The sequence below is a fragment of the Sabethes cyaneus genome, chromosome 3, assembly GCF_943734655.1.
Source record: "Sabethes cyaneus chromosome 3, idSabCyanKW18_F2, whole genome shotgun sequence".
Lineage (NCBI taxonomy): Eukaryota > Metazoa > Arthropoda > Insecta > Diptera > Culicidae > Sabethes > Sabethes cyaneus.
This window is the reverse complement of record NC_071355.1, coordinates 191,704,658-191,726,834: the sequence shown is the minus strand read 5'-3', so window position 1 is coordinate 191,726,834 and position 22,177 is coordinate 191,704,658. Positions and strand designations below refer to the sequence as shown.

General features: G+C 43.6%; 2 protein-coding genes across 2 annotated transcripts in view; both read left to right on the top strand.

The window, feature by feature from the left end:
- The first annotated feature begins 7,128 nt into the window (after positions 1–7,128).
- Positions 7,129–13,506, top strand: LOC128740530 (uncharacterized). Its single transcript, XM_053836074.1, has one exon. It carries the CDS (start codon positions 7,129–7,131, stop codon positions 13,504–13,506), a length of 6,378 nt encoding a protein of 2,125 aa, XP_053692049.1.
- Positions 13,507–15,802: 2,296 nt separating this feature from the next.
- LOC128742534 (proton-coupled zinc antiporter SLC30A2-like) overlaps positions 15,803–22,177 on the top strand; it is a 90,205-nt gene continuing 83,830 nt past the window's right edge. Inside the window, exons 1-2 of the mRNA XM_053838932.1 lie at positions 15,803–16,383; positions 16,515–16,636. Coding sequence (XP_053694907.1) covers positions 16,599–16,636 — 38 coding nt within the window. The 5' untranslated portion in view covers positions 15,803–16,383; positions 16,515–16,598. The remainder of the gene's footprint in view (positions 16,384–16,514; positions 16,637–22,177) is intronic.

Genomic DNA, 22,177 nt, shown 5'->3' with positions numbered 1-22,177 from the left:
TAATTGGTAAATAGGTATGTACCTACTTAGAAAAACTTGATATTCAATTGTTAACTCTTTGTTACCGTGAAGAAGTACCACTTTTGTAGCAATTGTTTGTTCAATTAACGACAGTAACAACTTCTCGAAAGAAATTACAATACTAGCTACATATTGGGTAAGTTTGCTATTAACATGTGATCTAATTTATATACCGAACTATCTAAACCAAGTTGTAAAAAAATTGAAAAATAATAGAATTGGTAAAACCTGAAAATACCAAAAAAATCAGCATCCTTTTCATAACAAACCTTGATGTAAATCGGTATAAAACGTCAATTTAAAGCTTTCGCAGCTTTCAAACTTTTTAGGGCATCAAAGTTTTTTGCAAGCTTCGTAAAAAAGCTTACAGAGGTAAAAGCTTGCAGAGAATAGAGGAAGCTTACTGAATACTGTGAACCATTAAAATATTAAAACCATATATGTCCACGACCGCCTTACTGAAGGAGTTACGCAAAGATTTCATGTCTATTTCAGAATGTTAATGCATCTAAAACTGGAATAAATGACATCGTCTATCACTATTCTCGAATTCACATGAAAATGAGCAACAATTCGCTACAGTTCAAGCAATGATACTATTTCTGATGCTAAAATTGAAAGTCGGTGTCTAGATCAAAGACAAACATCATACAACATATAGGTATGTGTAAAAAAGTGGATATCAGGATAGCTGATGGCACACCTGGCACACACTTGACCTCTATCAATATTACCGAGCAGAGAGAATAATATGATGTTTAGATATTTAATTCTCTTCGTCTTTTTTTTGTGTCATTAATCATAATAATAATTTTGCTGAACAAAATACGCCACAAAATAATGAATTCTAGGAGCGTGGGTATGCAAAATTACTTATGCAGAGGACTATCTTGTATGAAGGCGAAATTGCTGTCATATTTTTATTGTTTTTTTATTAAATCAAATTTACTCTGGTCTTTGAAATAGTTTGTTAAGTTTAAAAAAAACTGAGTCGATTTTTTAAGAGGAATGGGTTGAAGTATGAAATAGGGAGAGCTACCTGGGTGGAGCGTGAAATATAACTCTGCATCTAGAGCCTCCTCGAAGATCTAAGTTTAAAATGACGATCGATAACGGAGGTGCAAACTTGAGCGCCTGTCCCCCAGGTGAGGGGCGACTTGTATAGCGTCTGCCTCGGTGCGGGCGGTTGAATATGAAACGCTGTATCCCAAAATCTATACCCAAGATAGTGAACCCCATTGGCCGAACTAGAGGGGGGCTAGGGGTGCTAAACCCCTCCTAGGAGTGATTCAGCTATCCCTAGAAAAATTGACTTGGCCGACCAACATTTACTTTACTTTAGTGGCAACGGTCCGTTTCCGATCCTGCGCCGAACGAATTATGGTCCTTCAGAACCGTCGGTCCTGGGCTGCCGTTCTCCAATCCCCACGAACACCAGCTGAACGTGCATCGTCTTCGACAGCACAACCCACCTCGTGCGAGGTGTGCCTCGGAGTGTACGGCCTCTTCCTGGTTTTCTGCTGCAAATAGTTTTGGCTACTCTTTCATCGGGCATTATGGCCACGTGTCCAGCCCACCACAGGCTACCACATTGCACTACCTTCACTATATCAGCATATTTTATACTTGGTACAGCTCGTGATTCATGCGTCTGCGCCACACTCCATTTTCCATTTTGCCACCAAGTATAGATCGCATAATTTTACGCTTAGAAACCCCAAACACTCGCCGATCAGCTTCCTTTAGCGTCCATGATTCGTGTCCGTAAAGGGCCACCGGGAGGATTAGTGTTCTGTAGAGCGCCAGTTTTGTGCGAATTTGCAAACTACGGGACTTCAGCTGGCTACGTATCGTTCCCCATCTAACTCCACCTCGGCACCAACACCACTTGGGCTTCCACGTTCCCTACCAGCAACCATGTACTTCTTTTTGACGGTGTTAACGGTAAGTCCCAATCTCGCCGCTTCCCTTTTAAAGGGCATGAAGGTCTCTTCCACTGCTCTACGATTGATTCCGATGATATCGACGTCATCCGCAAAACCAAGAAGCATGTGAGATTTCGTGATGATAGTTCCATTTCTTTCCACGTTTGCCCTTCGTAATGCACCTTCCAAGGCAATGTTGAGGCATTGGCATTCCAAGGCAGCTTAGAGAGTGCACACCCCGGCTTCAGTCTATCTAAGGTCACGAAAGCGCCTGAGGTCTCACCCGCTATTCTAACGCATTATTTGGATCCGTCCATCGTCGCACGAATCAGCGTAACTAGTTTCGTCGGAAAACCATACTCTTGTATTATCTGCCGTAGCTCATTTCGTTTAACTGAATTGTACGCCGCTTTAAAGTCCACAAACAGATGGCGTGTCTATAAGTTGTACTCCCGGAACTTGTCTAGCAACTGACGCAGGGGGATCGTGGAGCGACCCTCACGAAAACCAGCTTGGTACTCGCCGACGAAGGACTCCACTAACGGTCTCAGTCTGCAGAACAGGATACGGGAAAGCACCTTGTAGGCAGAATTCAGCAATGCAATTCCTCGATAGTTTTTACACTCCAATCGATGTCCCTTTTTGAAAATTGGGCAAATGAGGTCATCCAACCACTCCTACTGCATTTGTTCTTCCTCCCAGATCCTGACCATGATCCGGTGGATTACTTCGTACAGCCCCTCGTTCCCTGCTTTTAGAAGTTCAGCCGGAATACCGTCTTTCCCAGCAGCCTTACCGTTTTTCAGCTCACTGATTGCCTTTTTAACCTCCTCCTGTGTTGGTGGCTCCACAGCTTGACCATCGCTTACAATTCCTATCCTGTCCCTGCTGATCTCCGCATTTACCTCTCCATTCAACAGTGTCTGAAAGTGCTCCTTCCACCTGGCTGCTACCGCCGTTTTGTCGGTAAGCAGGTTGCCAGCGCTATCATTGTACATCACAGGCATGGCAAAATTCCTGGCTCCTCTGCGCCGGCGAGCACGTGCTCGTCGTACTCGCGATTGTTTACACGATGGATTCTTTTTTCCGCAGCTCTAGTCTCTCTGTATCTCTCTCTGTTTTGACGCGTTGCCGCAGTGAGCATGCGACTCCTGGTCTGGTTCTTTTCATCTGTCACTCTCTGGCATTCGGCATCAAACCAGCTGTTACGCTGTCTTCCACGCGTCGTGCCTACCACCTCTCTCGCAGCTGATTCGATGGCACCATGGATGTTCTTCCACAGCCCATTTATATCTTCTTCTTCTACCTGCTGTTCTGCGATTCGTTGGTCAAGCTTCCTGGCGTACTCCCCTGCTACGCCGCCTGCCATTAACCGCTGGATGTTAAAACGCAGCGTCCACTCGGTGCGAGCTTTCACCGTGTTCGAAAGCCTTGCGCGAATCTTACTCACTACGAGATAGTGGTCAGAGTCGATATTTGCTCCCCGAAAAGACCGTACATCGATAACATCCGAAAAGTGTCGACCGTCAATCAAGACATGATTGATCTGAGAGCTAGAGTCTCCATTTGGATGCCTCCAGGTGTGTTTCCGAATATTCAGACGTGGAAAGTCGGTGCTACAGATGCCCATTCCTCTGGCCGCGGCAAAATTTATGAGTCTCAGACCGTTATCATTGGTCGACAGATGAAGGCTATGTCTTCTAATAACTGGACGGAAGAATTCCTCCCTCCCGATCTGCGCGTTTGCATCTCCGATGATGATTTTCACGTCGTGTTTTGGGCACTCTCCATAGGTCCTCTCAAACCTGTCGTAAAACTCGTCCTTAGCATCATCAGATTTATCATTTGTCGGTGCGTATAAGTTGATTAGGCTATAGTTGAAGAATTTACCCCTAATCCTCAATACGCATATACGGTCATCTTCGGGCCTCCACCGGATAACTCGTTGCTTTTGTTTTCCCAACACTGCGAAACCGACTCCATGTTCTGCTTTCTTACCGCCACTGTAGTAGATGTGGTACTTGAATAGGGCCTGCAATAGGGTCTACTGCACGGAACTCCCTTTCTCCGGAATTTGGCCACCGAACTTCCTGAATAGCAGCGATCTTCACTCCGAGTTGATGCAGCAGTTGATGCAGTTCTCGAGCAAGCGAGCCAGCCCCTGCCGGTTCATGGAGAGTTCGGACATTCCAGGTACCAAGTTTCCAATCATTATCCCTTAATCGTTTCCTTGTCCCTTGCCGTGTCCTATACCGATTGTTCCGTCCTGAAATTCTTTCTTCGTTGTTCGTGGTAATTGAGTTTTCGGTATACTATCTCACCGGGGTCGTGATAGCTACATCCCGCTGATGGGTCTGCTATCTTAAGTATAGCTTGCGGGATACAGCATTTCATATTCAGCCACCCGTTACGAGACGGCCGTTGTGTGAGCCGCCTCTCACCTGGAGAACAGGCGCTCTAGTTCGCACCTTCTAGCTTAGCTGCTTCAGTAAGTACATGAAGCATTTCCGGGTAAGGTCATCGACCGTCCTCATTTGACTTAGATCTGCGTGGAGGCGCCAGGAGGGAGCTTGAGAGAACCAGAGCTATGTTTGACGCTCCTTCCAGGTAACACTTTCCATTTCATACCCTGGTCGACCAATAAAATGGTCGAAAAAAATGCCGGGGCTATAGCCCCCCTAGAAATGAGCGCTAGTTCCGCCAATGGTGAACCCCGTAGCGGGATGTAGGTATCGCACCCCGGTACCGTAGTACAGTAATCCCCCGAATAAGGACATTAATAGGGACCGCGTTAATGGAAACCGTGTTAAGGGGACATAAACGACTAATAATTTTGAAAAAATCACTATTTTTTTATTTCAGATTTTGATTCTACAGTCTTTTCCGCTTATTTTGATATTAAATTTGTAATGATCCGACTACGGAAAGTGGTCGAAAAACTATTGTACATATAAGTATTACAGTGCGGCGTGGAACAACTTCGGCGGAATAAAACGCCGCTCCTGGAAAACCATGATGAACTTTATATACCTTTTTCTCAGAAACTACACAACGTATTGGAACAAACTTTTTTTTTGTTTTGTTGGTAGTAGCTTGGCAAAGACTTTTATAACTTTTGAGTTTCGTAAGCAAAACACAGCTTGAGAAAAAAGAAAAAAAAAGACAAAATTTTATTTTTTCTGGCATCTATTTTTCGTATGGACAAACGCTATAACAAACGCTTTCACCATTTTGGAAGTCTAGTTTTAGGAGTTTAATACAACACGTGATTATATGTAAATTTACTGGTTGCGTTTAACGCCTGGCTGGGCAAACTTGGTGCGTTTTTCCCACGGGTTTTGGTATTTTGCCCCACATAATGTTTTTGACACTTGCTAAAAATCGTCCAAAATAACAAAAAATACTGGTTTTTCTTAGGAAATTTCACCAGGAGTAAGTGTAAAAAAGATCCCAAAGTCTTCTAGAGGTTGAAAACGTGGAACAAACATACCGTTGCTCTGCAAAATGATGTTTTGCTTAAGCGGTGCGTTCTGCACCACTTTACCTTATATGTAGAATTCTTATACAGACTGCAGCTTGCGATGCTGAAGGTCCACCTATGCGGGGGCAGTTGGGTGGTTGGCTGTCTAATTGTTCAGTATATTCTCGATTTATTTGATTTTTATCGGTTCCACGCAACTCGAAAGCACCTCTTTTCTTAGTCTGATCGTGTTTAAATAATTATACCAACCGAACTGAACAATCCTTTTCCCAGTGCAACTTGTTGTGATTGTGATGACACTAACCAAACGCTGGAATGTGTCTTCTGCGTCCATAATTTTGGCTGGTCTTCCACTACCTTGCTTGCGAATAGTTGTTGGGCATCTTAGGATATGGTAAACAGTCGAAGCCGCAACATATTCGCTTTTTAAATGTTGTACCGTATACTTTTTGCCAAGATTTCTGTGGCAGTTCGTAGAAGTGTACAACGAGCTTTCAAAATGCTTCTTGTTTCGACGTCATTTTATTCCAAAATTTTAGTTGTCACCCGTTAATGGGATCATCTTTGGAGTCATCCGGTACACGCGTGCGCTAAACGCGTGCTGCGACCATTCGTGAAATCGTATAATGCGTAAATTGGGAAATTAAAACTTTTTGCGCATTCCATGGAGTACAGTTTCTTTGTTTCCTTATCCTGATTGTTCATGGTACTGCTGCTTGATTTTCTTTGTCATGTTATATAAACAACTCAAAATTACCGGATACCGTTGTTCAAAAGAAATATTTGTGGCACACGTGTCGCGCCGTTTTCTCCAAGCATAATTGAACATTTATATATGTAACTGTTTTTTGGTACTGGGGATATTCGGGATAGATAGTTTCCGGGTGTTGATTATAGTCCATCTGGAGGTTTTTGGTGAGAATGGCTTATGTTGATCCCGCCACGTCCAATGATCCGCCGAGCCCCAATGCTCCTATTGCTACTAACGCTCATGCGTCAACTCAGCTACACCCATGCCCCAATGAAGGGATCGTCGATGGAGCTAATGGTCAAACGAAAGTCACCAAAGCAGAGAAACGTCAATAGTCGGGAACAATAGAAAAAACCGTACATGTGATCGAAAGCGATAGGGCCGTTTATACTTATATCTATATTTTTGCTTATCTAAAATTATATAACTAAGTGGCAAACATCTTAAAATCTACTTAACTTGCGCTGCTTAGATCTATAAACTACTAGGTACTTATAAAACTATCATCTTACATGCTAATATGTGAAAAATAAGTGAAATTACATTTGTTTACAGTTTATTTGCTAGCCTCGTGGAGGTATTGATTATTCTTAAACTACTTATTGGTTAACTTATAAATAACTAAAATTTGCCTAAGGTGAGAAATCATTATAACTAGTGATACTTAAACTATACTTATTGATATACCCTTATCTAAACTTACTTAAATGAATTAGGCTAAAAAGTTATAAAAGTTACCCGTTCATGCAACATCATACATCGCGGTAACGAATCACCAAAAGTGAGTTATAATATAGCATTAGTTTACCTAATCTAATTGTCCACGATTCTCAGGAATTTTGTAATTATTCTCTACACTTTGGAATACATGCTGGAGTAAATTCACAAAATCAGGATTCGTTTTATTACCGCACAACATCTTACAAAATTCTTTTGTGGCGAACTGTGAGATGTCCGGCAAAAGGTCAAAATCAGAATCGGGCAAAGGAGGATCTGATGTCGCAACTTTCGCTGATCGTCGGGAAGCCGGAGCAACAACGACAGGTTCATCAGCGAATATTCCGACTAGTACAACCATCTCGATAGTCAACACAGCTGCAGTTGCTTCTATCAACAACTCCAGTGTCGCTGCAAGTGCAACGAATGCAGTAGCGGTCGCGACGAGCGATGCATTGGGTATGACGAATGAGGCAAACGGCGCCCCGCGCACTGCAGCAGTAGTCACTAACTATTCGAAGGATCCGGTACAATCAGGAAATCCCCTCCCTACCCTCCAGGTAAATGTTGACGTTGCCAATAAAGTAAATGCCATTAAAAAAGGAACAATTCCGAAGCAAGTAGCTTCGACTGCTAAATCGATAGTCAACTCGGTCACTAATATACGCGGAAAAGTCGTTGTTAGGCGCAATCCGGTACGAAAAGCGCGCGCGGATCGGTACACTAGCTGTGAGTGGTGTTCAGATAGAAATAACAGTAGAATGGTGCAGTGTGATGGTTGCGGAAGATGGTTTCATTTTGAGTGTGTGGAAGTGACAGAAGGTATAGCAGAAATCAGTTGGTTCTGCCCAGTGTGTCCATCTTTGCGTAGTTCAGTGGAACAGGAAACTCCAGCTGGAACCACTCATGCTACGGTTCAAGTCGATAATCCACTCCCGAAGGACTCTGGCGATGCGAAGTCATGCGGAAAGAAAAGTAGCAAACGAAGTGAGCAGCGGAAGAAGGATTTGAGATTGCAGAAACTCGAAGAGCAGAAAAAGTTGGAGCAAAAGTTTCTGGACGAGAAGTATAAAATTATGGAAGAACACGATAGCGATTGTGCGACGGACCTGGACGATGAAGATTTGGAGAAGATGTCTAAAGTTTCACAGTGGGTCAAAGACACAGAGCAAGTCGGAGCAGGACAGGACTCGGGAGTCGTAGCAGAGGAGTTGCAAGAAGAATGCGAGGTCCCAGCGTGCAACGTGCAGCCAGCTGTCGTCGACCGACAGTGCTCGCAAAGAGGATTGCGTAATACGTTAGCGGATTTCGCTCCTGTACAGCGTTCTACACCACAGGCACGGCCAACACTCGCTCCAAACCATCAAACATCTGATACTAACAACATGCCTCCAATGCCCAGGTCAAGACTACAGCTTCCGCCGCGACCATCCCCTCCAATGATCCCGGTATTGGAAAATCAACCGATTCCTGCGGAAGAGACAATATGCGTCCTCAACCGTAGCCAGCTGGCCGCAAGACAAGCGGTACCTAAGGACCTGCCCGAGTTCGCCGGAAACCCAGAGGATTGGCCACTGTTTTTCTCAATGTACACGTCATCCACGCAGATGTGTGGATTTTCCAACGAGGAAAACATGTTGCGCTTACGCAAGTGCCTGAAAGGAAAGGCGTTGGAGGCGGTAAGATGCCGGTTATTACACCCATCCAACGTGACTGGAGTGCTTGCTACGCTGAAAATGCTTTATGGTAGACCGGAGACAATTGTCCAAGCAACGATAAGCAAAATCCGTTGTCTGCCATCCCCGGACATAGATCGGCTAGAGAGTTTGGTGAACTTCGCACTCACGGTTGAGAATCTGGTAGCGACGATAGAAGCATGCGGAGTGCAGGACTTCATGTACAATGCTTCACTGAAGTTCGAGTTAGTCGATAGACTACCACCGACATTGCGGCTAGACTGGGCGAAATACACCCGAGGCAATCTAGCCCCGAATCTCGCGGATTTCAGTAAATGGCTTTACTCCATGGCGGAGGACGCAAGCGCAGTTATGTCGGCATCTACCAATGCCTTGCGAAGCCGAAGCAGCAAAAAGGACGCATTTATTAACGTTCACTCTGAAACAGCTAACGATCGATCTGGTGCTCCCGCGAATCAAATAAAAGATACGCGTGACCAAGGGCGAGAAGCGCCGAAGGATTGCTTTGCCTGCAAGGGTACATGCCCGTCGCTCGCAAAATGCAAACGTTTTACCGAACTGAGTTATGATTCGAAGTGGGCAGTAATTCGTGAAGCGAAACTGTGTCGTAAGTGCCTCCGCAAGCATAATGGCACCTGCAGACAGCAAAACAAATGTGGAATCAACGGATGTATCTACCTACACCACCCCTTGCTACACTCTGAGAAAACTGATGCCTCCAGAAGGTTCTCCCAAGCGGAAGCCGCTACCGGTACCAGCTGTAACGTTCATCAAGCCCAGACGAACGATGTACTGTTCCGGATTGTTCCAGTGGTTCTTTACGGTCCTTCGAAGATGGTTGAAACTTACGCGTTCATCGACGACGGATCCGAGCTCACACTTATGGAACATTCACTTGCGCAGGAACTCGGATTGCAAGGGTCGCAGAAAACACTCTGCTTGAAGTGGACTGGTGGAGCCAGCAGAATGGAGAACGAATCCCTCAAGGTAGACATGGCTATCTCTTCCGTAAGAAACACATCCCAGAAGTATCAACTAGCAGACGTCCGGACTATACAGGAGCTGAGACTCCGACCACAAACTCTGGTGGCATCCGAATTGCAAAATCGATATAAACATCTGGCCGGGATTCCCTTCGATTCCTACACCGAGGTCAGTCCGCGAATTCTAATTGGACTAGACAACGCGCAACTGGGGCATGCCTTCAAGAGTCGGGAGGGAAAGCCCTCTGAACCGATAGCTGTTAAATCGCGTCTAGGATGGATCGTGTACGGGAACTGCTCGTCGAATCAGCACCTCGGCAGCCACGTCAGCTACCATGCCGTACAAGTATGCGAGTGTAACGAAGGTTCTGACGAAAGTCTACACGCAGCGATGAAAAGCTATTTCACTCTCGATAGCATGGGTATCTCGAAGCCCGACAAGCCGCTTCTTTCCGTAGAAGATCAGCGTGCTATGGAAATCTTGGAAGCGGTAACAACACGTAAAGGAGGCCGATTCGAAACGGGTCTTCTGTTCAAGTATGAAGCTGTACGGCTTCCGGACAGTAAAGCGATGGCTCGTAAAAGATGGGAATGTTTGGAGCGGCGAATGGAGAAAGACGAGGTGTTGACGAGTGCGCTACGAGCAAAAATGGTTGAGTATGTCCAAAAGGGGTACGTCCGTAAGTTAACCGAAGCTGAATTGAAGATCCGTCGACCGCGTGAGTGGTATCTGCCAGTGTTCCCAGTCTATAACCCTAACAAACCGGGTAAACTGAGACTAGTTTGGGATGCAGCAGCTACGGTGCAAGGAATCTCCCTGAATTCAGTCCTGCTGAAAGGACCCGACCAGCTGGTGTCTCTGTTGTCAGTCCTAATCCAGTTCCGTGAGTTTCGGGTTGCAGTATGTGGAGACTTACGAGAGATGTTTCACCAGGTATCGATGAGATTGGAAGATCAGTACTGCCAGCTATTCTACTGGAAAGAGACATCGACGAAAGGTATGCCAGACGTATATATCATGCAAGTGATGACATTTGGAGCCTGCTGCTCCCCTGCGACTGCCCAATACGTCAAAAATACCAACGCAAAGCTGTTTGAACACGAGTACCCGCAAGCCGTCGACGCCATCGTGAATAAACACTACGTGGACGACATGCTTGCCAGCGTAGAAACAGAGGAAGAAGCTGTGAGGCTGGCACACGACGTGAAGCGCATCCACGCCGTTGGAGGGTTTGAAATGCGAAACTGGCTCTCAAACTCAACGACTGTCCTAGCATCCTTACAGGAAGAAGCGACAAATGAGAAGAACCTAGGAGTCGGGGAAGAGAATACTACTGAGAAGATATTGGGGCTTTGGTGGAACACGACTACAGATTGCTTCACCTTCAAAATATCTCCGCGATACGACCAAGACCTGCTGTCGGGAAGCCGGCGACCCACTAAACGTGAGGTACTTCGGACGCTCATGATGATGTTCGACCCGCTCGGCTTTATTTCGCATTTTCTAATGTACTTGAAGGTGCTACTGCAGGAGATCTGGAGAACCTCGGTTGAATGGGATACGCCGATCGAAGAGCCACAGTTCCAGAAGTGGCTGATGTGGTTGAAGGTTCTGCCGGAAGTCACCAACGTCCAGATCCCTCGATGTTACAGATTATCTACGTCCCTAGGGAGTAACGTCCAAATGCATACGTTTGTCGACGCGAGTGAGAGTGGCTTTGCAGCGATCGTGTATCTCCGCTTCGAAGAAGGGGACTTGGTAGAAACCGCACTTGTCAGCACGAAAACGAGAGTTGCCCCGTTAAAATTCCTCTCCATTCCACGTTCAGAGCTGCAAGCCAGCATCTTAGGAGTTCGCTTAGCAAACAGCGTTGCCCAATCGCTATCTACGAAGATATCAGAGCGCTACTTCTGGACCGACTCCAGAGATGTTCTATGCTGGATAAACTCTGATCATCGCCGGTACAGCCCATTCGTGGCATTTCGAGTGAGCGAGATTCTGGAGACTACCGATGCGAAGCAGTGGAGGTGGGTTCCAACGAAACAGAACGTGGCTGACGAAGGAACTAAATGGACACGCCATCCCGATCTCAATCCTTCCAGCCGCTGGTTTCAAGGACCAGAGTTTCTTCGGAAATGTAAAGCAGATTGGCCTGCTACTCCTCGATATGGAGCGACAGATACGGAGCTACGAGCTCACCTGTTAACGCACGCTCCCGCGACAGAACTTGTCATCGACCCGCAGAACTTCTCAACGTGGACAACCATGCTCCGAAGCACGGCGTACGTTTTTCGATACATATGCAACTCAAAACAGATGATCAGCACGAATCAACGAAAGGGTGGGCCGCTGACGCAGCAAGAATTAATTAGAGCTGAAACTTTTCTTCATCGTCTCGCCCAGCAGAGCGAATACGCTGACGAAATTGCTATTCTCTACGGTAATCGCCTGAGTGGAACTGAGGTGAAGTCCATCCCAAAGAGCAGCTCTATCGCCTACTTCTGTCCTTTCCTTGATGAGAAGGACCAGTTGAGAGTCCGTGGCCGGACCGGTGCATGCCCGTCAATCGATTACGACGCAGCCAATCCTATCATCCTTCCGGGCAAACACCGCATCACTCGTCTGATACTGCTCTACTATCATCGCAAGTACCACCACCAGAACCATAACACTGTCCTCAACGAGGTTAGACAGCGGTACAGGATCCCTCGCCTCAAGTCAGTCTACAATACAATCCGGAAACAATGCCAGAAATGCATGAACGAAGTGGCAACTCCACGACCGCCAGCCATGAGCGACTTGCCACCAGCACGTCTGGCCGCCTACTCACGTCCGTTTACACACATGGGAGTGGATTATTTCGGCCCGATCTTGGTTTCCGCAAACCGTAAAACAGAAAAACGCTGGGTACTGATAGCTACCTGTCTGACCATCCGTGCCATACACTTGCAAATTGCACACACACTCAGTACCGATTCCTGCGTTTTGGCTTTACGTAACGTCATAGGTAGGAGGGGTACACCGGCAGTCATCTATAGTGACCAAGGGACCAATTTTCGTGGTGCTAGTAAGGAACTGAAGGCTGCTCTCGAAAGTCTGGATCGGGAACGCCTGATGACCGAGTTCACTACTACCCACACTAGCTGGAGTTTCAACCCACCAGCCTCCCCGCATATGGGCGGAGCGTGGGAACGTCTAATCCGCACAGTCAAACAGAATCTCTGTAAGCTATTGTCAAATCGCCCGATCTCCTACGAGATCCTGGAAAACGCGTTGATAGAAGTGGAGAGCATAATCAATTCGCGACCACTGACCAGTATACCTTTGGAAGACGACGACTCGCCCGTGCTCACCCCAAACGACTTTTTGCTAGGCTCGTCTAGTGGATTGAAGCCATGGGTACATCTCGACGACAATCCTACAATGCTTCGAAACTGTTGGCGGCTCTCCCAAGCTTTGGCCAACCAATTCTGGAAACAATGGATACGCGACTATCTACCATCGATCACTCGCAGAACCAAATGGCTCGAACCAGCGAAACCCATTAAGACCGGTGACATCGTAATAATTGCTGATCCGAACCTCCCGCGAAACTGCTGGCCGAAAGGACGGGTTATAGCCACGAAACCAGGAGTAGACGGTCAAGTGAGATGGGCAACAATTCAGACCGTCAGCGGCATCTACGAGCGTCCAGCCGTAAAGCTCGCTGTTCTAGACGTGGGCGTCTGTCAGCATACGCCTCAGGATGACCATCGGCGTATTCCGGGGGGGAATGTTGATCCCGCCACGTCCAATGATCCGCCGAGCCCCAATGCTCCTATTGCTACTAACGCTCATGCGTCAACTCAGCTACACCCATGCCCCAATGAAGGGATCGTCGATGGAGCTAATGGTCAAACGAAAGTCACCAAAGCAGAGAAACGTCAATAGTCGGGAACAATAGAAAAAACCGTACATGTGATCGAAAGCGATAGGGCCGTTTATACTTATATCTATATTTTTGCTTATCTAAAATTATATAACTAAGTGGCAAACATCTTAAAATCTACTTAACTTGCGCTGCTTAGATCTATAAACTACTAGGTACTTATAAAACTATCATCTTACATGCTAATATGTGAAAAATAAGTGAAATTACATTTGTTTACAGTTTATTTGCTAGCCTCGTGGAGGTATTGATTATTCTTAAACTACTTATTGGTTAACTTATAAATAACTAAAATTTGCCTAAGGTGAGAAATCATTATAACTAGTGATACTTAAACTATACTTATTGATATACCCTTATCTAAACTTACTTAAATGAATTAGGCTAAAAAGTTATAAAAGTTACCCGTTCATGCAACATCATACATCGCGGTAACGAATCACCAAAAGTGAGTTATAATATAGCATTAGTTTACCTAATCTAATTGTCCACGATTCTCAGGAATTTTGTAATTATTCTCTACACTTTGGAATACATGCTGGAGTAAATTCACAAAATCAGGATTCGTTTTATTACCGCACAACAGCTTAATTCATCCAGAAAGTTTTCCCATTGCATTTGTTTACACAAGATCTTTTCCCTGTTTGCCAGCTTCGTTCTTGCTGTGTCGGCTTTAGGATTGCACTACATTTACACTTCAGCGATGTTATTTTGCCGGTGGCTTTGATGTTTTATTTCTGAATTATTTATGAAGCATCAAACGCGTCATTGTCTGTTTCATGAGACACGACAATTTCCCCCATATTTTAGTCAGATTTTTTGGCTGAGAAATTCGTAAATGGCCATTGATCCGGAAGGAAATATAGGAAAGATAGCCATCTTAACCGGTTACCATCGTTCTGTTGTGGGCATCACCCCTTTTTCGTCAGCTCGTCGGTCAGATTCTGTTTGCTTGGAATCCATCGTCAATCTATAGCCCGGCTCATTGTCAGCTTTAATATTCCATCTATTTTGAATATCACAAACTGTTTGTACTTATACTGGTCCTGCTACATTATTTCTAATAAATATGTATGATATAGTATTGCGAGGTATCTACCTTCAATAATAATTTTATCTTAAAATATGCAAACACAAGCGATCGTCGAGATATACCTACTATATTGCCAGACCCATCTGACTACGTCTTTGTGTGTACCTGTTGATTGTTATTAATAAAAATATTTCACAAGATTCGTGCTGCTGAGATAACATCAAATGGAAGTTGAAGCATGTGTTTGCCTGTGTATCATTTCCAGCTAGATGGTAATAAAGATATTAGATAAAGCTCAGCTTAGCTCAAAGCTCGAGAACTACCTGGTTTGTTATCATGGCCCTACAGTGCACACTGTCTGCGTAGCTGCCAGTGCCAACATATGACGAGGTTTGCTCAAGCGAATGGTGGGTGTTTGGTATCGCGTGCAATCCTTACGCGGAAATGCTGATGCAGTCGCGCAACCGTTTTATGTAACTAACATATGACGTATCACTGTTACTGTACGGTTTATCGTTAAAAATATGTGGAACTTCTCAATGTTTGCAATCTTTTAGAGTATCGAGTAGTAGGTCCGTGCAAAAAATCTGTAGATTCATTACCATTTAAGTATTAAACTAAATTAGTTATTTTGATCCTGGTGCCTAATGACTTTGAATATCTTGGAAATCATACGTTCTTTGATCAATATTGCTTAACACAACACCAACATTTTCATTTTCAATATTTTTTTCCGGTGGTAACAAGCAACATTCTGTGCCTGACGAGAATCTTGAATAAATAAATCCAGATCTGTAAAACAATTTTTAAATTAGTTATTTTCTAGTAAAATTAAACGATTTTTTTACCTGTAAATAAATTAATGAAAGTTTATTTAATCATTATAAAACTGAGGCTCGTGAGCAAAAATAAACTCTGATTTCGTATTTACGTTTTCAGAAAACACTACATCTGCGTACGTAACATCTTCTAAAAACCATTGTTTACAATAATAAATTGGCTTGCCGTACACGAGCAAACAATTAAACCATTTTTGTATGAAGCAAGCTGACAGGTATCGGTACCAATTCGCAAGGGTTATATAAAATCACTCACACAGTGCCAAGTCCTACTTGATCGGAAACGTATAATGCCACTCTTATCAGATAAGACATAGCGAATCATTCGAAACCAGCAGAAGATCACTGCACACAGTTATAGTCTGAGTGTTGCTCTCTCCGGAGCGGGATCGTAACTTTGAGGTTCGGTTCGTTGCGCTAATTCGCAGTGCATCGGTTCATCATTCCATCGTAACCCGGATCGATTGCTGCAATTTGTTTACAAAAGTGACCAGCGTGTTTTTTTCTACTGTTCCATCACCGCAGCAAGTGCTGTGCAAAAGGTGAAGTGAAAGGTCGCGATAATAGCCAGGATATTCCTATAATAGCAGTGTGTGCGAGGGATAAGGTTGCCTCCTCGTTGACAAGGGCAGAGCTTTGTGGTGGAAAATCGCTCCTGCAGCCCGGATTGCCCTTATACACGGTGTTTGTTCTAGTTAGCTTCGATAAATAGTTATCCCAAGCCGGTCCCGGGTACTCGCCGCGGTGGAACCTTTTATTTCCAACCTGCGCGGGAGTCATTATTTATGCGGTCTTGTATTTAAATATTTATTGCCGTTCTGTAATTTATGGTTTGAAGCATAACCGTGTGGCAAAATCTGCGTTCCTGATAGTGACGAGGCAAGGTTACGCTAACCTAGCTGGAAGGAAGAGAATCGGTTTCGCTTGCTGAGCAATGTCCTGGGCTAGCCTGGCCGTGCTTCAAACATTTTCACGTGCCGGTGTGTAGGTGCGAAACTACGAAGAAGGTGAGTTTCTTCAGAAGAAGCTCGCGCGTTTCCAGTCGGGGGTGTTTTAAGGACAAGTAAACCGATCGTGGGAACGGACCAGACCAGACGACAGGCAGCTAGCAATCTTTATATATCTACTCACAGCACAGGTATAGAGGGAGAGAGTGACTGTGAAAATAGCAACGCGCAAAGACCGGAATACGCCAGCCAAGAAACTCGAAAAAGGAACCGTCATGGACACCGATAAGGAGCATACTCAGGTCCTGATTATGTAAGTTCGAGCTTTGTTCTTAATTGTTGGATGTTGAGCGGGTTGGTCATAAATAAATAAATTTTAATTTATTACCTATGCTTATCCGATGACTGGTTGTTTGGCGAGGAAATTAAACGGTCAACGGGAAGTGTGGCGTGGAAGAATTATGCGGCTGACTCCGACGGTTGATTGATATAGCAAAAAGCAATGTGACAGCGGGGAAAGAAGGTGTTCATTGAGTGTTCATTGACGTTTGAAAGGAGGGCAAATGCGAAGAAAGCGTTGTTAAATTAGATTGAGTTTTATTTTTTTGCTTTTCTCATTCTTCATTATAAAAATGGAACTCATGTCTAACAAGTATGACTCGGTTATTTGTACTCAAGAAAATTTAACAGTACCATTTATATAGGAAACTCCATAGAAAATGGGACAGTTATGCGAGTAGCGGCAGTACATATATAATATATAGTCTCGAGGGCCTGACAAAACAACATTAACTGCTGAAAAACGTGTAAAACGACATGCTACATTTATCATTTTTTCAACCAAACTATGACAATAATACAAATTTGATTACATTCTCTTCTTTTTAAAGATTCAGTTTCATAACGTAAAAACAACTAATTGGTCTGCTTACGTTGTTAAATAACAACACATCATTTTCATTTTCTTGATTGGATTCAGATGACTACTTGTCTATTTTTTAATGACTAAGATACAAGTTACGGTTACGTCTGAATATCGCGCTCTCGATTTTGTCTTTTTATAGTGATCCTTCAAAAAGTGAATCAATCTGCCAGAACATACTAATTTTATGTTCCTTCCATTGACATATTTTGACTTTCTATAAAAGACCTTGTATCTAAGTAAAGCATTGCCACGAGGGAGAATTTGGCCAAGTATCGACGAGTGCGGAATGAGTTGACCACGATACTAAGGAGGAAAAAGCAATAGAAGGAGGAACTACAACAACTATTCCGGGCTAATGACACGCGCAAGGTTCACGAGAAGATGAACCAAACTCGTAAGAGTACACACTGAAACCTGACGAGGGAGGGAATCTAATCACAAACGAGCGCATGGTGGTCGACAGGCGGAACCAGTTCTTCGATGAGCATCTCAACAGCGATATAACAGAAGGAGACGCAACGGAAGGTAACAGAGACGAGTGTCTACAGACGACAACAGCGTATCGGCTACCGATCTCGAAGATATCCGGCGATAAATCGGTCAGCTGAAGAATAATAGATCTCAACGGAAACGACCGACTCTACAAAAATAGCCAAGAACGGCTAGCAACGGCACTACACTGGATATTTTCAAGGATTTGGGAGGAGGAGAAACTACCGGAGGAGTGGGTGGAAGGTGTAGTTTGTTTCATCTACAAAAAGGGCCATCGAATAGATCCTTTAATTACCGCGGCATTAAGCTGATCAATGCTGATGGATTGTGTCCTGTATGTTGTTCAACATTTGCTATTGTGATCCGGCGAGCGGACATCGAAACGAGAGGAACGATCTTCAGCAAGAGTAGCCAACTCCTAACCTTCGCAGACGATCTTGACATCATTCCTAGAAAGCTTGCCGTATTTGGACGAAAGGTGTTGCGGACTATTTTTAGCGGAGTACAAATGGATAGCGCAGAGTACCGTAGGTGCATAAATCATGAGTTGAAGGCACTACTTGGAGAGATTCCCATCGTACACCTAGTGAAAGTTGGTAGATTACGATGGACCGGCAACGTCGCAAGGATGCCGGACGACTGTATAGTGAAATTTGTTGTCTTCTAGAGGGATAGTCTTTAATAGAGGGGCCTCACATGCTAGATGGTTAAACCAGTTTGAAGCCGACATGCGTGTTTCGAGATGCTCAACGAATTGGCGACATGTAGCCCAGAACCGAGTACAGTGGAGAGGAATTCTTGGTATACGGCAAGAGCCACCACGGATCTCTGCTGGTAGAAGTGAAGTGTATTTGAATTAAGATTAGAGAGTTGGAATGGAAAAGAATATTGTCAAATTGGCATAGCCGTATGGGTTTTACAGTCAAAACTGATATTTTTTTGAAACGATGGTTTTTACAATTGATGGAGGGACGGTAAGGGAAAGTAATGAAAATTTTTTGGGTAAAGAGGGGAAAGAGTGGAAAGGAAGGGGGGGAGGGGGGTAATAGGTAGCTACGCTTAACAAGTTGTCGTTGTGACTCCTACCTTTTGTCCAGTGCTGGAAGGTGAATGGGTCGAACCAAGCTATAATCAGAGATTATAACCGGATTCGAACCCACAACACCCGCCTCTGATTATAGCTTGGTTCGACCCATGCACCTTCAAGCATTGGACAAAAGGTAGGAGTCACAACGACGACTTGTTAACCGTAGCTGCGTATTCCCTCCCCCTAACCTTTCCACTCTTTCCCCTTCATTTTCCAAAAAAATTTCATTACTTTCCCCTACCGTCCCTTTATCAATTGTACAACCAACGTTTCAAAAAATATTAATAAAATATGTTTGACCGCATTTCAAGGTCAAGACTAAAAACTCAGGGTTGGTCTAAATACAACTAACGTTAACGCTGCTAGCAGAGTCATCCTCATAACCACCTTTATTTACTCTTGGATTTTTTCGGCTTGATCAGTCTCAAAAATTATTAAAAACGAGTTTGATCTCTACATCCGACAGTTTCTATGTTATCAAACTCGATGATGTAGATATCAAACTCGTTTTTGACAATTTTTGAGACTGATCAAGCCTATAAAATCCAAGAATTAATTACTAACAGTCGACAAACTTACAGTGAATCACTCCAATTTAATAATTCAGAATGTTTGTTTCTTCTACCTAATCGAATCTGGGCAAATTTATGAGAGAAAGAACAGCACATGGCAAATCAAACTGATGTGATCCCATAACAAACATTGTACATTTCACTAATTTATCGGTCTTGAGCTGCCATCCTATAATAGCCCCTAACGTCAACTATTTAGCATCGTTCACAGCGCACATCTAATATGTACGGAGTCTGCCTCAGAATTATCAACGTCTATCGGGGTTTCTGCTGAATGTCGTTTTGGTGGTCTCTCACCCGTTATCCATGCTGTATTCCCAGCCCAATGCCGAGCCGTATTTAATTCCTTTACAATATCCGCATTTTTATACACCTGATGCATATTACCACAGTCCGTCTTCTAATCTGCCGCCAAGAATTAATCGCAGGATCAAAAATATCTAAAGCACGTCGGTCAGTCTGCTTCAACGTCTGTGCTTCATGACCGTAGAGGGCCACTGGGATAATCAGTGTCTTATAAAACACGAATTTCGTACGTAGTTTTAGTCGGTGGAATCACAGCTCACACCGCAATCTGTAGAAGACCCTGTTTGCAGCCGTAATCCGCTTCCGAGTTCAACATGCCTGCACAGTTTTGTTGAAAAATCATGATGAAGCTTAATTGGCTACAAGTCAATCTGATTAACTGTATCATACGCTGCCTTGAAGTGTATGAACAAATGGTGAGTCTGCAAGTTAAGTTATCGTTAATCGAGGCAAGGTGAACATTTAATCCCTCGCGGAGCGTTCCTTTGGAATAATAACTAATTCTATAAATGACCCATATAAAACTTTGTCAAATTTTGCTTGGCTGAGACGGTACTGTCAAACTGAGTCAAAGTGATCATACCACCCCTGCCCCTGCGCACTGGTAGTCACCAACAAAGTTTCCTGCAATGCCTTTAGCCTAAGAAACTGCACTTAAAAAAATCGGCACGTCAAGTTTACGTGAAAACATAGGTAATTCTCATCCATCACACATGTTTCATGTAACATTCACGTGAATTATTGGTAACTTGCACTCATACTAACCAGCTCACGTGCGATATCGGTAAATTTTATCAACTTTCCCATTAACTAGTACATGAAATTCATGTAAGTTGCTGTACAAAGTGTGGATGTGGGAGAGAATGTTGCTATGCTTTCGAGTCGATGACCCTTTTAGTAGATAGGCCATATGCCACCTTCCAACTCTTAGGTGGTTCCTCCTCAGTTCATACCTTTAGTCGATATAACCTTATGGTTTTGGATTGCAAAGTACAATCATTCGCACCAATATAATTTAAAACAAAACCAAAAATATTTCTGCGCTAACATTAATTTTAAACAGTCATTATCAAAGACAAAGTGCCAAAATTCTATAAACAATATCTAGCAAAATTTCGTACGATTCCGTTAAATTTCGGTAAACACGAAATCTCGCACAGCTTAATTTTTCAGGTAGACCGAAAACAACTCAACTTCAACTTACTTCATTTCGCACTACATTCGGTGTAGGGAAAGAAAAAGCCCAGCAGATAGACTCCGAGTATTCAGATTTTAATGGGCGCACTCCGTCGTAATGGGTAGTTATTAACAGCAAAGTTTTAGCAGTTGCTCGTGTGTACTACAAGGGAGTATTCTGGGGCCACTGCTATTTTTTATTGTTATTAGCGATGTCTGCTACGTTACACCATCAGGCTGGTTTTTATTTATATTGATGATCCCAACCTTCGCCTCGTTTGTTGTTTTACGTTTGACAGCGGCGTGCGTAGAATTATAGCCACTTCTAAAATGCTGGTCTACAATTGATGTGCTCGAAATCGGCTGCTCTTCACCAGCGCTGAAAATATTGGAAAAATGAACACAAAGTACAAGTTTCTTGATTACCACCCTAACTTATATTGAAAATTTGCTGTCAGAGTAAGCATTCATAGTAATAGTATATTGAAAACATGTGTTTCATGCGTTTTCTTGTAGAATATTAGCATGCAGCGTAAAATGATTCTAAAACTGTTATGATGATGACTAAGCAGTAAAAATCTGAATGTACAAGAAAACTCTTATTGTGTGGAAAGTGACAGATTATCATGTATTATCTCTTAAAAGCACGGTATTTGTGGAAGCAGACGCCATCGATTACCTACAATTTTTATTAATTTTTGACACTTGAATATCACTTTCTGTTCTTTGGTTTTCATTGAACACGGCATTGAAATTGTTTGCTATTATGCAAGTAACAAATGCCTGTGCCGCTCATTCTATAATAGGTGAGGGAAGAGGCATGATTTGTGTAAAAATAACCCAACCTGCCAGTGCTGGTGAAGTTTGAAATAAGTCACACGATTAATAAGGGGTTGGAGAGTTTCCTTGTGCCTGTGGGAAAAGATGGGTTCGAATCCGGTTATAATTAGTTTCTATTATAGCTAGGTGCAATCCGCGGATCCCCTGGCTTAGATAATGAGGAACGTTATACAAACTTAATATGCGTTATTTCAATGATCCTCCCTTATTTAATTTTCTGCTCCTTATCTCTTCCATGAGATACTATAAACACTTTTATTTCAATACGTTTTCATACCGTTCGCTCCGTCGATTGTAAGATTTGTGTTAAGTGTGACGAAAGAAGTCAAAAAAATTGAGTAACTTTTTCTAACATAATTGTTAACTATTTTGTTAGAAACAAAGGATACACTTTTTGTTATATACTGTGCCATATAACGGCAAACGAATGTTTGCTTGATTTCACTCTATTGTAAA